The sequence below is a fragment of the Salarias fasciatus genome, chromosome 23 (assembly GCF_902148845.1).
Source record: "Salarias fasciatus chromosome 23, fSalaFa1.1, whole genome shotgun sequence".
NCBI classification, from domain to species: domain Eukaryota; kingdom Metazoa; phylum Chordata; class Actinopteri; order Blenniiformes; family Blenniidae; genus Salarias; species Salarias fasciatus.
Window position 1 is genome coordinate 18,734,366 of NC_043766.1, and position 17,476 is coordinate 18,751,841.

The 17,476-nt window shown below is 40.9% G+C and overlaps 1 protein-coding gene across 1 annotated transcript in view; it reads left to right on the top strand.

Annotated features, from left to right (window-relative positions):
* Positions 1-387: 387 nt before the first annotated feature.
* Positions 388-17,476, top strand: part of LOC115382053 (cytosolic carboxypeptidase 6-like) — a 34,122-nt gene continuing 17,033 nt past the window's right edge. The window contains exons 1-5 of the mRNA XM_030083696.1: positions 388-415; positions 613-645; positions 1,821-1,910; positions 3,094-3,208; positions 5,135-5,246. Coding sequence (XP_029939556.1) covers positions 388-415; positions 613-645; positions 1,821-1,910; positions 3,094-3,208; positions 5,135-5,246 — 378 coding nt within the window. The remainder of the gene's footprint in view (positions 416-612; positions 646-1,820; positions 1,911-3,093; positions 3,209-5,134; positions 5,247-17,476) is intronic.

The window sequence follows — 17,476 nt, forward strand, 5'->3', positions numbered from 1 at the left end:
TTGACCCTCACCTTCACATTATATGCCACACAGATTTAAGTTTAAGTTTGAACTCCCTTTACATATATCCCCAGCTTCGGTGGTCGTATCCATCAGGATCCCTGTGGATGCCGGGCTGCCTATGGAATAGCGGGACTTAATTTTGTGCTACAATGCTTGGCTGCGCACAGCCAGATAGAGAATGCAGAGATACAGACTCATAAACACAACAGCTACTTGGGGAGCATTTGTGAGAGCCCTGAGGAGACATAGTTTTCCACACACACACACAGACACACAGAATGACGTGGGATAAACGGTACATCCATTGTAAGCTACAGGAGCCTGCTGGAAGAGATTGTTTTGATGGAGCAGCAAGGGCACACCAGCACTGAGACTAAACGTAGCATGGCCATGATGGTTGAATTCCCTGACAGTCGGGACCTTGGCAGCTGCCTCTGGTTTGGCTGACAACTTTCTGGGTTCTTGGTTTTACTGTAGGGAAAATGGCTGTGTGTGTACGTCTGGTTCTGCCTCCCTTTTCTCTCCCCCCCCTTCACTGATTGCGGCTTTGCAGAGCGCGGCGTGCGAGTGTGTCTCTGAGTGTGTGTCACGGCTGTGCTCTTGTATCAGGAGCCCGTGTGGTGGCCTGGGGTCAAGGCCAAAGTAGAAATTCTAAGTGATGGAATTTCACAGCCACCGAGCACCCAGCGGCTGGCCAAACCGCAAGCACTCACATTTACAACAAACGGCCGGCCCCGCTCCATGGAGACTCCTGAATGGCAAACCCATTTGTCTTTGTGAAGGGCAGAGGAGGAAAAAGCTAAATAAAATCAGAGGCAGAGAGCTTAAATGGAACAAAGCTTCTTCTTCTTCTTTTTTTTTTTTTTTTTTTTTTGTTTACGAACACTAACTACTCAGACACACACACACACACACACACACACACACACACACACACACACACACACACACACACACACACACACTGCTCTCGGATGTTAAATTGGAATTAAGGGGAAGGAAAGGTGCATAGCCTGTTGCTAATTACCATTTTCTCTGCTCAGCAGAAGAGAGGAGAGCGATCGATAAGATATTAAGTTTGTGTATAGCAATGAGGCACACAATCACTTTCATCCATTAGCAACAACAGATTAGAAGAGAAACACTGGCCAAGAAAACAGCAAAACTTTGACCTCTGGATATAAACGGGACTAGGAAAGTGGAGTGGAAACAATATGGTTTCCTGTTGTTTGGTCTTTTGTTTTTACAGTATTTGAACTAAAATAAACATCGCTGTCAAAGTTTTGATTGCAGCCTCAAATAAGTATATAAAATTCCGTCATTTCAACATTGAAAGGTTTACTAACCGTTATACACTCAACACTACACCATAGAAGCGGCTGGAAATGTAACACCTTTGTCCAACACCTCTCTAAAGCAGAGCTGGAGTGAAGGGCAGGAGAAGAGCTGAGCTGAGGAGAAATCTTCAGCCAGACTAGACGATTTAACAAAGAGGGCCCCTATCGGGTCACACTTGTTGCAAGCTGATCCTGACCCCTGTTGATGTATAATTTACCTCATCGCCTGAATATTCTTTGCTGCATGTTGGTTTGATGTTTGATTCATGTGAGTCTGGCTGAAAATGGGAGTCGAGATGAGCATGTGCTTTGACCCAGCCTCACTCTGGATTATAATAAGCTGCATATATGTCATCTCTTGATAACAACATAGACTCTAATCTTTTTACATTTTTGATTCAACAATGTCATATATTTGTTCCTCTCTTTATTTTGCACCTTTCCCCACATTCTTTTTCCCGACCCACCGCTCCTCAACAGACCACCTGAGTCCAGAGAGGGAGAAGAAGCTGGTGTTTCTTACAGCTCGTGTTCACCCTGGAGAGTCTCCGGCCTCGTTCGTCTGCCAAGGTAAAGTTTTAATGTCCAGTTGGTGCCCGGTGTGGTTGGATTAATTCAGATGCACCATGTGTCGTTTGGTAACACAATGTTCTAATGTGCAAGATGTTTAAAGAACAAGTTCGCAGTTTGTTTCAAATTCCTCAGATTTTTACAACATATTTTGTCACACACGCAATTTAATTTGCATTTCCTAAATGTATTGATAAGATAAAGATATTATCGCTTAAAAATTAAGAGATTGTTAAAACAACACTGATTTCTTGATCATAATGCTCTTATGAAATAAGCAATGCTTCTTGTAAAAAAGCTGAGAGATGTTAGATAATATCTGTTCTGTCTTTTGATGCCTTCAGTGATCAAGAAATGTTGCATTATCACTCCATTATCAGTATCATTGATCTTCAAAACTTGTGTGCTTCTTTTAAAATATGCCAAATGTGGAGCAAACTCGTAGTTAGCATTAATATTTGGCTAAAACTTTTCACATAAACACAAGATGCTGGGAAGTTCACAGAACAGACACAAGAACTTCTGTTTTATCTCAGGAAATATATAGTTGGGTTGCAGTTTTGCTATTGAGCTACGTTAACTCAAAACTAATAAAGCATCTTGAAAAACCGGAGAACCTTTGGGAAATTGTCTTTGTCTGCTGTCCAACAACCCGAAAGACATTTTTAGCAGTATTTAATGACTCTGCTGCTCCGTCGTCCTGCTCAGACTGAGTGGGCAGCTTCGCTCCTTCTGGGGCCTACATCTTTGTTTATAGATAGCTGAACTGAAGAAGGATGATATCTGTCTATCTATCTATCTATCTATCTATCTATCTATCTATCTATCTGTCTATCTGTCTATCATGAGTGTGTGTGCATCATACGTGTGTGTTTGTGAGTGCATCATTATGAATCAGATGCCGTGTGTTGTCTGTTTTTCCAGCCGTCAGCTCCATTCCATGTTTATCGATTTATGGCTGATGTCTCCTATTCCTGACGATGCCTCCTCGCCATCCTTTCTTCTCCTTTTGTTTCTCAAAACTCAATTAACTGCGAGTGCATCTTTGGTTTTCTTTTCAAGTCTATTTCCCTTCTCTCTCTCTCTCCCTCTCTCTCTCTCTCTCTCACTCTCTCTCTCTCTGTGGTGTGTGTGTGTGTGTGTGTGTGTGTGTGTGTGTGTGTGTGTGTCTATTTTTTGACAGGTGTGATTGACTTCCTGGTGAGCCAGCATCCCGTCGCTCAAATCCTGAGAGATCACGTGATCTTCAAGATCGTCCCGATGCTCAATCCTGATGGAGTCTACCTGGGCAACTACAGGTACGCACAAGTAGACTTGTTAATCTTTAATTTAAATGCATCATTTTGTTAAACAGAACCAAAACGTTACATGGTTTTGTATCATTCTTCATGGGATTAAATCCTTTTAACTCCACCTTTTGGGAGTTTAATGAATTTATACAGCTCACAGCAGTGCATTTGTTAGAAGATAGTATTTGGCTGAAGGGCTGCTCTGTCTGCCAGCTTCTTTGTCCACACTCTCCTTCTCTCTGTCTTTAACAGTGTTTCTGCAGCTCTGTAGGCATCCTCCTCTTCTCTATTTTTCTCTCTCCTCTTTCCCTTCTTCATAATTGCCTTTTACTTAATAGGCTCAGCCCCTAGCATACTAATGCCCACTGAGATAAGCATCAGCAGCTCACTTGCTCTGTGTTTGTGAATGCCATCTAGTGGCAGCACGTTGTCACTGCCACAAAAATGTAACAGCAGCGACTGTTATCACAATCACGATCTCAGGGATATTGTTGACTGTGATTGGTGCCTGGCTGTTTCCATTAGCCCACGTTCCTATTGACTAGCAATAAGGAGCTTATTGACAGAGAGTGAATAGTGACCGTTGTCAACTCACCAGTGTCTTCTGCTTATTTATGGACACCTAGTTGCCAAAACACACACACAAATACACAAATAAACAAACAGAGAGAGAGAGAGAGAGAGAGAGAGAGAGAAAGAGCGAGAGAGAGAGGCCCACCTTGGTTCCACACAGTCATCTCAGTGTAAGGCAGCGGCGGGCCAGGCAGAGTGAAAGCACGCAGGGCAAATAATCAATGGCAGTTAACCTGATATGAGCAGTGTGTTTATGGCTGGCTGCTCTGCTCAGTTGGCCTGCAGGATCAGTAACTCCTGTGTCATTACCATTGGCTACAGCAAATGTCAGTGAAGCATATGACAACAACAGGGCAGATCAGGGTGCATCTTTACATGTAAGCAGCCTATTATTGCATTTGGAGGCTGTTGGTAAAAGGCACTGTGTGCAGATGGTCAGACGTTTGAGGTGCAGGCCACATTATCGTGACATCTGAGGTCCTGCTTCCTGCCAACTGGACCACTGTTACGGGCTGAGCGCCCCTCTCTCTTCTCACACTTTCCCTCTTTGTTTGTTTTCCAGTTATCAAGTGAACATTTAAAAAAAGATAAAAAACTTAAGTCTGAGCTAATAAGTGATTTCTTCCAGCTGACCATCGATTTATCTGTGAGCACAACAGGATCATTTTTTTGGGTGTGTTCAAGGCAAAGTTGATAATATACTGATGTGCATGCTAAATACATTTTGCTCTTGAAAAACACTTACAGAGGTTTTTTTTTTTTTTTTTTTTTTTTAATTATTTATTTATTGGGGGGTGGGAGGGGGTTGTTTGCTATTTCATGTGTATAATAAACCAGTCTTATCAGCTATGCAGGGCATTGTTGTTATACTATATTTTCAAATTTCATCAGAAACTAAACTCCCGTGCGCCTGGACAGGCCTGCATCTGTCCATCAGCATGTAACGCTCATCTGTCCTCACCAACACAGAGTCAGAGGCAGAGTGCACAGTGGGCTGCTCAGCACTGAAACCTGCACAAGGAAGCATGAAATAAACTGGCCATGGAAGATGCACCACTTTTTACAAAGAGTATCGCTGACCGTGCTCTATAAATTACTGTTGACAGCAGTCATGGCTGATGAAACACTATCAATAATGTGTTGATCTGGTATAGAGGAGAGGTGAGAGGAAAGGTAGAGTAACATGCAAAAATACACACACAAGACACAAAGCTTGAGAAGAGTAACAAGGTACCTGCAATTATTAATATGCCAATTACTGATTTTATTGTGTTGGAATGTGCTTTTTAATCCAAACTGCATCAAGCTTTTCCTCTAAATATCCACCGGTGAATGTGTGTTTCTGTCTGTGCCTGTGTGCAGGTGCTCTCTGATGGGCTTCGATCTGAATCGCCACTGGCAGGATCCCTCTCCCTGGGCCCACCCCACGCTGCACGCTGTTAAGCAGCTCATCGTGCAGATGAACCAAGACCCGGTGTGTACCGCAGTAACACATACGCACACGCAGGCATGCACACACGCACTTACGTGCTCAATGTTCATTTTTACCACCAGTAATGTCTGCCCGTCCCAAGAACCGTTTTCTTTCTCTCTGCTTGGTTCAGCATGTTCCTCCAATCTGTATTTAGGGTGTGCGCTCTGGGGAGCATGGATAGGATAGTCAGCACCTCCAGAATGTCAGATAGGCTCTCCTGGCCATTCAAAACATTTTACTGAAGCAAGACTCAGTCTTTAACTCCAGTGTAACTTTTTCTTTCTCCAGTTTTAGATTTTCAGTCAGAGGAATGCTGCACTGGCAGGCCAGGGATTTTTCCTCTTTGTTTCTGATGTTAATTATAAGCAGAGCGGCAGGTTGGTGGGATTACTGAAGGTCAGTGTGCGTCCTGGGAATACTCTGCCCTTTTGTACACTCCTCTAATCCTGATAAGAGAGGGAGCAGGCTAGGGCGGGATGCAGGGCAGGCCAGAGCTGGGGTGAGACGCGGGGCTGGCATCGCGCAGATTAACCTTTTCCCTCGACGCTGACACACTGATCGATAGACTCTGTCATGGAAGGGTGATCCACTCATGCCTGTCAAATTCACACACACACACACACACACACACACACACACACACACACACACACACACACATGCGCACACACACACACACACGCACGCACACATGCACACATGCACTCATACATACACACAACTATCAAGACTCACTTTGGACATGCAAACAGACACATTTCCCAAACAGCAGTATTAACAAAAACAAATGGGTTTTCTTAAAAACCCAAATATGGGAATTATTTCTACAAGCCAGCATGCAAATTTGTCACTGTCAAATTTGTGTGTGTGTGTGTGTGTGTGTGTGTGTGTGTGTGTGTGTGTGTGTGTGTGTGTGTGTGTGTGGGTCTGTGTCTGTGTCTGTGTGTTTGTGTGTGTAAAACCAAGTAATCAAATAATCTTGCAAATAGCGAAACAAAACGGCTTTCTGCTGCTATACTGACTTGCATTTAAAATAAATTGATAAATGAAATAAAACATTTCTAAATTCTATAGGCCACAAAAAATAATTCTATTGAGCCAAAGGTCATAATCTGTATCAGCAGGAATTAGGCTAAGAACATCTCAGAAGCAATCATTTCTTCCAGACTTAAATAAATTTAGTCTCTCGCACATTCAATTTGCTTCCTGTATATTTTCACAGTCATATGAAACATCAAAACCGCCTGCTACCACAGCAAATGTGACTTCTCAATCTCTGTAAATGCAGCTTCCAGTCAACACGGTATTGGGCCATATGTTTGCTCCTGCTGGTCAAATTACCACCCCTTCTATGTTGATAACCCTTCACCAGCACTCGTCCCGCTTCAGCCTCCCTCCCTTCTCCCTGACGATTGCCTTCAGTCTTGCAGAGTTAATTTGGAGGCTTGGGCAACCTCTCCTTCTCTGTCTGTCTCTCTCTCTTGCCACAGCCAGTTAATCCCATCAGACACACTACTCATGTCTAGGGCTCCCAGATGCCAGTTTCAATGCCAACTCTGCAGCCAGGAGGCCCTGTGCTGCTGCCCTCCATTCATGCTCAGCTCACACAGCGGGCATGGAGTCTAATGAGGCTGGGTTGGACGGAAACAAAAACAGCAAAACGGTTGAGCTCTGCTACCGTACATGCTTCATTTTCCAGCTGCTTACACTGTGGTTACTTGTTGAAAATTAAAATAATGGCATGAAATATGTTCGTATAACTTTAGCTAAAGCTAAAGTTTGCAAAGTCTAAAAGTAGCTTTGACAAAAGTACTCACACATGGAGATACAAGACTTTGTTTTCAGTAAGTACTTCTCCTTTACTTAAAAGAAATACTGCTTCTGAGCTGAACCCCGAAGTAGAAACTGAAATTTTTGACTGTGTTGATACACAGTGTCTTTTTTAAGGCGTGTTGACTTCATATAAATCATTAGAGATTCCTTTAAAAACTTATTTTTGGAAGGGACTTAATTTTTGAAAGAGAAACTAAAAGTCCTGGCATTCAATCATTATTTATGTAACTTTGCAAATGTTCATTGCCTCACTGCTTTGTTTAAAAAAAAGTCCTCAGATTGTTCACATTGCGATTCACCTGAGAAAATATGGAGCTCTTCACCTCACACAATTATGGCTGATCTGAATATACATGGATGCTTCGACGATCAGCTATGGACCTATTTATAGCTTGACTGCTTATTACAAAGTTAAATGTAATATATTTTTATGACTTCCCCTTGTACCACAGTTTGAGAATGACAGTTCTAAAATTGTTGCACATTGTAAAACTCTTATAAATTTGAAAACTGTAATCTTTTACAAATATATATATATATATATATATATATATATATATATATATATATATATATATATATATGTATATATATATATATATATATATATATATATATATAGGCAGGTCACCCTAAAGTCCACTCTCTTTTTAAATTTCACTTTCTAGTTCTTCCATTAACCACAGAAACACAGAAGTAATATTGTGGTTAAAAAGGTAAATGTCTCACTCTCTCTTCATGCTTGCTGGGATTTGCTAATGATAAAAACTGTTTAACTTCATGTGTTCCCTGTTTTACCCTCTGTTTTCCTTCATTTGCTGTCTTGTCCAGGCTTCCCTGAGGTCAAGAGATCACTGTGTCTGAACTGGACTGGCCTGGTTCAATAAAAAAAAGAATAAAATCTATTCGACATGTGCCTATTCTATGAGTAGAACAGTAAAAAAAATGTAGAAAGTTGTCTATAATGATTTATTCAGTAATAGTGGAAAATATTTTTCAGATTTGTTGTCAAATCTCACTGAACAGGGACTACACTATATCATTCAAACAGAGGAGGCATTTCGAATTGAGGATGCGGTACAAAGTCGCCTGTGTGCCTTTATGAACAGAACTCTGACGCAGAGGCTTTGTCAATCATAGCGACTTCTATGCTCCTTTAAACTCCACCAGTTTTTTGCATAAGGCATCATAATTCAAAGTCACATTGCCCTGTGCTGCAAAATGACTATTCAGTTTGAAACCCCATCAGCCATCCTGGTGACAGACACCTTAAGTCACTGCAAAGCGATTCCCCGTCATTGTGAATTCAGCAGCACTCTTTTTCTGTTGGTGAAATACTTTCCTTGTTCTCTTCAGGTTTTAACTTTAATAACTGCCTCCAAGTTCCCAGACAAGTATCATTTAAATCAAACCTTGTAGCAGATACAATATACGGTGCGCTGATATTGATATCTGGGAACTTTCATCTGACATTTGTTCAGAAATTTAACACTTTTCAGGACATTTGCCACAGTTTATGGTGCAAACTATAAACTTAAGTACTGATGCTTCAAAATATGTCTTCACTCCCATCAAGTTTGAATCATCCATGATTGTTGTAAGTTATGACTTGACTTGACATCAAGGGCAGAAATGTATCACTTCCCAAATAAAGAAGAGGCAGCATCCATTGAGATCTGAAAGATTTCATGAAATACTTGTTTTTTTAATTAAGAAAAAATATTGAAAATCATAGATCATTTTTCTTACACTTCAGTACTATGTGACCTGTTGTGTTGGTCGGTTAAATGAAATCCCAATAAAATACAAGCCACTTTGTGTACATCCCTGTGCACAGATCTTCCTAAGCTTTTGCACTAACCTTACCCGTCAAAAATCATGACCTTACCCTAATCCTGATCCTTACCTTGACCTTAACTTAGCTGTACCCTTAACCCAAAAACCATATCGTAATCCTCAATTTTTTGTAAATTGGAGTGGAGCTCCAGCTCTTTTTTTAGCCTCATAATCAGTAAAATGTGATGAATATTTTGTGCTCGTGGGTTTACCTGAAGTGCATGACTGAAATATTTTTAGCTGTCTTCTCAACATTGACAGTGCAAAACCTGAACTCAGCATGCAGAATCTAGTTCATATTGATTAATTTGCAGTGTTATGAACATTACTGTCAATAGGTACACTCACACATGCGCAAATTTCAGATGAAAATATCCAAAGGTCTGATACGTCTATTTGTTTGATGGAGTAGAAAAATCTGTTTATTTCCGAAGCAGAAGAGCAGATAATGAGCTAATCATACAACAGAGTTCTGCTTGTTTGCAGCTCTTCTGATCTTGGCCTCCTGAAACTGCTGAACACATTTTTAAATGGGTCTCTGGCTCAGGATTAGGTGGCATAATAAATATAATTTAAAATGTTCAATATCTTTGTGATGAGGTGTTGCCATTGTTTGAATGGCAACTTAGTATTTGCTTATAAACTGGCAGCAAACTTCCCTCCCATCAATCTGAAGGCAAGCTTGCTAAAACTGTTTTATGAAATTCCATCATTTACCATCTGCAGGCTGAACATTGGTCAGCAGGGAAAATAGCTGAAAGAGTCAGTGATGCAAGGAGCTATAATCTGTTCCCAAGCTACCCTGTTGTTTGTTTTGAAAAGAGAGAAATGGAGCAGGAGGTCAGAAAAAAAGGAAAAGAGACCAAAGAAACAAATGGACCCATCTCCTTCCTAAAGCGTTGCTTTTCCAGCTCATTTATCAAGTGCAGAAGAAGAATTCTTTTTGATTGGCTGATTAGCAGAAGCATTCATCACCAGCCGATGTATTCCCACCAATCTGACACTGCCATTTTGGATAATTTGTTAAGGATGACAGAGAGGTCATTGTTTCCTGAGCTTATTTTTGACCTTTTCAATATTACAAAATTAATTTTCTATTTGAAACAAATGTATTAGGTCCTGTCATAGCACCTAGATGAATTTTCTACCTTGAAATCCCCTTAAAGCCCTCCTTCTTTGACTCCTCTACTGCTCCTCCAGAGTCCCCTTTGTTATCTGTCTGCTTTCCTTGTTCAATGGTCTGATTTGCCTTATGTGTGAAGTTGGCAACTGCTTGTGTGTGTGTGTGTGTGTGTGTGTGTGTGTGTGTGTGTGTGTGTGTGTGTGTGTGTGTGTGTGTGTGTTTGTGTAGTTCTCTCAGCCTCCCTGCCTTCTCTCTCCACTCTATGTGTGTAAAAATGTCCTCTGGTGTCAGCCAACCATTTCTGATCCATTTCTGAGATTTACGGCCAATTTTTTCCCCATCATCCCTGCGTCGTTTCAATCCTTCCATCATCCCTCTCTTTATTCTCCCTCCGTTGGAAGCTGAATTGTCTGCCTTTCACAGGAAACTCTCATACTGTAGCAATTTCTATGCCATTTTTCTCAACTTGGTTCAAAGGCTTTTACCTTATCTTAATTTTTTACATAATATTTCAAATCGTTTTTTTTTTCTTTACCTCCCATCTCGCTCTTCTCTGCTGTATTTTCATAGCACGTCTTCCCCTCTGTACCTATTGCCCTCCTTCTCTTCTCCTTCTTATGCTCTCCTGCCAAACCCTCCCAACAGATGTGCCAGCTAATGTGGCACTAACAGGCCCGAAGCAGTGGGCTGCCTGTGCCGTTCAGCCTGATTACGAGTCACCTCTGTGTTCATAAACAGACAAATACCATCATCAATTCTAGCGCATGGTGCAGACTGAGTGCGAGAGAGAAAGATAATGTAGATGGCGATAGAGGGAGGCAGAGTTTTGTGTCATTTACTCTCATCCATGAAGCAGGTCATGCCATCTGCCATGTTCTGTCACTGCTACATCATTAGAGGGTCATTGACCCCGTGGCCCTGTCACCTCAACCGGCTCCTTTAACTCATAAAATGCTCTGTAGAGGTTCACGGAGTAAAAATGTTGGGAATTCCGTTGGTGTGTCTCTGTGGGAAAGCAGTCCACGTGTGCTTCTCAGTTTCAAGATTCACATATTATACTGGGTTTTAATTCTGCCTTTGCCATCTAAGTTGAATTCAGAATGTTTTGATTTTTGCAGGAGTTGAGCAGTTTAACAAGTCATAATGAGGCCTCAAAGCCTGTCAAGTGATGGGTTGTTGCAGTTTAGCTCAACTACGTCCAAAAAGGATGAGACTTTGGCTATTGCCATTGAACTTCAGCTTTTTTGGAAAACTTAACATGCAGGTTACAAAAACCATGTTTCCTCTAACACTTCACTTCATCTCATTCATTTTCTTCTTCCCATAAAGCTCAATTCACACCAACCAACATGATCAGGCCATTGAATCATGGGTAATGAAGTATTTTTACAATAAACAAGAACTAGTGCATAATTAACATGTCCAATTCTGAAATGCATTCTTTAACATATAAATCACAGTCAGACCAAAAACATGAAGTGCTTCATATTCTGTAACTGATTTTAAGCTAACATTTCCATGAACTAATATTTATTTCCTCATCAACTGATAAATCCTAACTTCCTCAAATAAGTCACAACATGGGTTTTTCCTCCAGGTGTTAGTGTGCATGTCAACCATTTAGAGTTCTGCCATGATTCATGTCAAACCCAAAAGACGCCACACCTTTAATAGGGTTCAAATAATTTATTTTCAAGCTCAAGGAGGTGAAGATATCCAAAAGGGTATTCCACATGAGTAGTCAAGAGCATAAGCAAAGCTTGTAAACCCAAGACATGCAAAAACACAAGGGAACACAAGGAAGGATGCGGGATCTTAATGATTCAGGGTATGAAGACGATCTGGCGCAGACATGTGGGAAAGGGGGAGACACAGGTGAAATGCATCAATTAAATCAGAAATAAGATGGGTAGACAGGAAGAGCAAGTGTGAGTACAAAATAAAACAAGAAGGATGGAAACAGATGAGACAGACAGACATGATTAGGACACAGGAGGACACCTGACAAGTGTAGCTGTTGAACTGCAAATACTGACATTTCAAACAATGATTCAAGAGTGAAACTTTAATTGAAGGATTGAAATAACTAACTACCGAAGGTCATTGCAGTGGCTTAAATCAGCCTTTCTGCAGGTGCGATTATCATTTCATGCTTTTTTTGACTGGATACGACAACGACAACCATCTCACGACAAACAGACTAATGTTGACGCTTGCTCTCACCTGACACAAAAATCAGCCTGACTCAAAACCACGTATTCACAGCTCTTCACTCTTTATATAAAGGGACCTTATATCAGCAGATGTGAAGCTTTCCATGATCATATCAATTGAATTTACAACAAGTGCACCAAAGTCAAGCTGTAAAAACATCTCAAGGTGGATCAGTGGAAACAGGAAGCTCTGTTTTGAGCTTCGTGGCAAATACTGTGAATCCATGTGATTTACTATTAGTTTTTGTTTTTTAATAAATTTACAAGCATTTCTAAAAACTCTTTCCATGTTGTCATTTTGGTATATTGTCTGTAGAATTTTGACGTTAAAATGAATTGAATCAATATTGAGAAGGCTGTAACTTAACAAAATGTATAGAAACTGATGTGCTGTGAACACTTTCACGATGCACTGTACTTGTTTTCTGAAGTGTCTCAAAAGTAAAAAAAAAAAGAAAAAAGCAGCTGAAGCCCTGAAAGGACTATCCTCACTAGGGAACTTTATCTCTGTCCAGGATTTGCTCTTAAAATAGAAAAGGCAACAAACAAATAAATAAACGAGTGCCCAGTGGAGGGCTAACAGCCGGCTGAGCACTCACCTATCTATTCTAGGGAAACAGCTTAATTGAAGGCTTAACGTGACATTCAGAGTCCAGTATGCACTTATTGCTCCCACCAAGTCATCAGTGGCAAAATAAAAACACAACACTGATTAATCTTTTCTTTCAATGACCCCCAAGTCTGTTATGTCTCACACCCTCATCCCCGAACCATCTGTTGGATGTTATAGTCTTTGAGTTTATGAAAAATACACAACTAGAGACCTGCCTTTACATCCACTTGAATAATGCTGGTCACTTCAAAACCATTCTGAACCAGCTATGAACAAAGAAAACTGTCATGCTTCCACAGCTGTTATTTATTTAAGTATTTATTTAATTTTGTTTAACATGTATTGTGCATGTATTGAGCAGCACGTTGAACTTTTTTTTTTTTTTTTTTTTCCCCCTGAACAAGCAGCAGCTCTTCTTCTCCTCAAAAAGGTGTGCTGCTGGTGGCAAGAGCTTTATTCAGGAGCTTGTAATCCTGCTTCAATCAGCTCCTTTTTCCTTTCCGTGTAAAGATAAGCCCAGCATTTACGGCCCTCGCCGTACTCCCACACCCTGCTCTAATTAATATGCAGCAGATAAGTACTTGTCTGACAAAATTCATTCGTTTGACCTTCTAGGTTTTACACAAAACTGTTTGCAGCTGCTGCAAGTTCACTACAAGTTGAGAGGTCTCTGGAGTTTCAGCAGCGAGAATGGGCTTTTGTTTGTTTCGGAGAGGTTTACTCCAGACAGTCTCCCCCCTCTGTTTCTCTCTCTCTCACTCTCAAATTGTCTTCTGATTTTCATTCAGCAATCTCTGTTTCTTAATTGCCCCTAATTGCTTAATTACAATTTCGAATGAACAATTCTGGAGGTCAGAGCAGGTTGTTAATTGAAGCATCAATCACAGCGGTGGAGCCTTCAGAACCATCTCAGTTTGATTGACAGGGCATTAACTGAGCATTGTGGTAAGCCTGGACTTGACATTGTGGGTCTCCACGGCCAATCTTTTTGTGTCCTTCAAGGAAACCTTCACAGCATCCTTTGGAAATCCTCTGGATGAGGATTAGGACTTAACCTGAACTGGATATGGCTTTCATTACACTCAGTGGTCAAGATATCATGCATGTTCTCTATGCAATATGTTCCTCCCGTCAGCGCCGGCCCAACCCAGTGTGGCACCTGAGGCGGGATTTCATATGCCAGCCACCACCACAAAGTCCCCAAACACACACACACACACACACACACACACACACACACACACACACACACACACACACACACACACACACACACACACACACACACACACACAGCCATCCCCACACATTACCCATTTAGATAGGGATACAAAAGAAAATTGATTAGGATTGTTTTTACCATGCACACGTGGTTCACATTTCTTAAAATAAAAAAATAAATAGCTGTTCTATATTATTTATGTATCATATGCAATGCATTCTTTCAGATATGTACATGAGATTACATGAAACGTTATTTTCATCACAGTAAAATGTTGATAGACAGATAATCTGCGTGCAAATTCAACATTATGGAGTGTTACTTTTCTTTTTTTTAACGTTTTTACATCAGTGTGCACAGTCTTTGACAACATGCAGAAATGTGTCATGATCATTTACCTATTATGACCCAGAAACAGAAAACGGTACAAAACTGCAAGATACCTGTGCTCACCCACCACACCCACATCAAACAACGTCTTTGATCTAAGCCTCATCAGATGGGGGAAGACTGACTTCCAATGAAGTTGTATTAGCCATCTAGCCAGCAATTCTAAGTACAATAGGGCAAAAGGTCTACTTTGATTTTGAGGAGCCACAGAAGGTGACAGAACCCCAAAAAAGTGCTATTGGATCAAACAGCACCTGGAGAACAGTAGATAATGGGTTACAGATTTTGCACCAATAGTTGTGAATAGATGGACATGACCCAAAACTATATGAATCAAAGAGGCAGGAGCTTATTGCCACCTGACTCAGAGAGGATTAACATTAGGGTACACTTGAAAGAGCCTAAGTGTAGTCCAATGGGTGCCATGTAGGATTTCGCATAGAATTAGACTGTGTTTGCACAAAAAGAGGAAGAATGAGCACGAGAAAGAATATCTTCCCTTAAATCATTTGAGAGTTCTTTACCTAAGTCTTGTTCCCAGGCCTTTTTGATACTTGATAGTGGAGTCCTGGAGAGAGAGGATTCTTTCATAGCTACAGGAAATGATAGCTTTTGAGGCAGGGGGAGGTAAAAAGAATGAATCGATGAGGAGATCTGCGAGCTGAGAAAGAAATTGGGAGGTAGTGTCCCGTTTAAAGCTATGAACCTGTAGGGATCTAAAACAACTATTAGCGATATCAAATTTGGCTGGCAGCTGTTGGAAAAAAGCAAAGATGCCTTCATTATTCAAATACCGAAATGACTCCATACCGAAAGCAGCCCACATGGTAAAGACTCTGTCTGCTAGAGACAGCAGAAAAGCTTGACTTATGGCTATAGGGGCCTCCTTGATGATAACCATCTAAGCTGATTACAGATTTGGAGAGTCGTTTTAGCTAGGATGTGTTTGCAGGACACTGTGCAGGCAGTAAGATTGGGAGTATAAATCAGGATAACCACTGTAGCTGATTTATAAGAAGATAGTTTTGATAGTAACCAAGCTAGGACAGGATGTTAGAAAGCAGCATTCAACCACAAACTAAGTACATGAAAGCTGCACAGTCGTAGAAGCTGAAATTCAGTAATGTCGTGCCACTTAAGATTAAATGTCTCTGCAGAGATATTTTGTGGATTCTTGGATTCTTTGATCTTCATATAAACCCTAAAATTGTCCCATCTAGTTTTCTAAAGTATGATTTCAAGATAAAGATAGGGACACACTGAAATAGCAAAGCAAATTTAGGCAGGATATCCACTTTTACTGCATTGATATAACCACCTAAAGATATTGTTTGATATTGATATTGATATCGTATTGTTATTGTTTCATCATCATCATTATTGCCCTGCTCGGTTCAGGTTGTGTTGTAATTGTGTGCTGTGACGAGTGACAGGGATGTTGCAGCCAGCCTCACCAGTCTATGTTGTATGATGCATTTGTCTTTAAGTAAATCTGAGTTCTGAATTCTATACAAGGCTCAGTGAGCCATTTATAGCAGGCTCTGTCAGTGTTACAATATTGGAAGGGATTTTTTTGCGGATTTCATGGTGCCCCCTGGTGGTCATGGTGCCCTTAGCATTTGCGTTTGCCGATATTGCCTAATGTGCGAGCTGACCTTACCTCCCTGTCATTGTGTCAATGTATACATGTATATGAAAGCTCGGCCAGACGTAACGTCTCCACATCTTTGTATTCATGTATGTGAGTTGTTGATGTACAAATGCAACACTGTGTGTGTGTGTGTGTGTGTGTGTGTGTGTGTGTGCGCGCGCGCGTGTGCGCATGCGTGCGTGTGTTTCATCCTCTGCAACATGCTTTCAAATAATTAAAAATTTTGCCACACGTTGGTCGGTAAAGTTCAAAGTCCCTTTGTCCTCATGATCATTTCATTGTTCTATAGAAATATCTCTACAAAGCCCGTAAAAAAAAATCTACAATCATAGAACACCACAATAAAAAATTGTGAAATATTCGAAACCTGCAGGTTTCAAGCATTCGATATTTTTTATTGTGAAATTTTACTTCTAAACTTTTTTTTAACTTATAGCCTGCCCTCACCCATAAGTAGCTGGAATTGGCTCCAGCACCCTGTGACCCCATGACCCTGAGAAGGATCAGCGGTACAGAAGATGAATTAATGTACTTTTAACGTATGTATGTTAATGTATGTATGTATGTATGTATGTATGTTTGTACTTGTGTATTATGTACATGCGTACATACATTTGTACTTGCACACACAGTTTGGTACGGTTGATTTTGTTGGGGACGTGGGGGAAATGGGGGAGGGGGCAATGAGAGGGTTCTCCAGCTATCCCTATAGAATTTTTCAAAGTTGTGATTGAATTACAAGAAAAAATACAAGCATTCATAAAGCCTACATTTGGTCCTGTAGTACACAAAGTTTCTACCTTTATGACAGAATCTGATTAAATGAATTTGGTTTAAATAAAGGAACTGGTCTTCATCTGCAGACATATCCTTTGCCTTTACCACTTGTCGATGTGCAACAGCCAGTTAACCCCTGAGCCTCACCCCGGCTGCCAGTTTTGATAATGTGCTTGTCCACCATCCTCCAGTCCAACTCAGTTTGTCCCCTCCTCCTTTTCTTCTCCCCCCTCCACCCCTGCGTTACCTGGAGGCCACCCAGGAGATTATTAGGCCAGTTTCCCTCGTCTAGACCCTAGCTGTTTCTTGAAACTTCTCTTTCTGTCTGATCCGCCCCTTTCATTACCATCCCCTCTTCCTGTGCTTCATATTTCTGACCCTGTTTATTATTACACCTTCCCCGTTTATTTTAAATTGTTGTCCCAACTCCTTTCTTGCGTTATTTCTCCCTCTGTCTCTCTTCGATCACCACCACTGCACAGTCGGTTGCATTTAGCATTTCTTTTTTTCCCCTCTTCCTGTTTCTTTTTGTTGTTGTTTGTCTGTTGTTTCTCTTTCTCTCCCTCCACCAG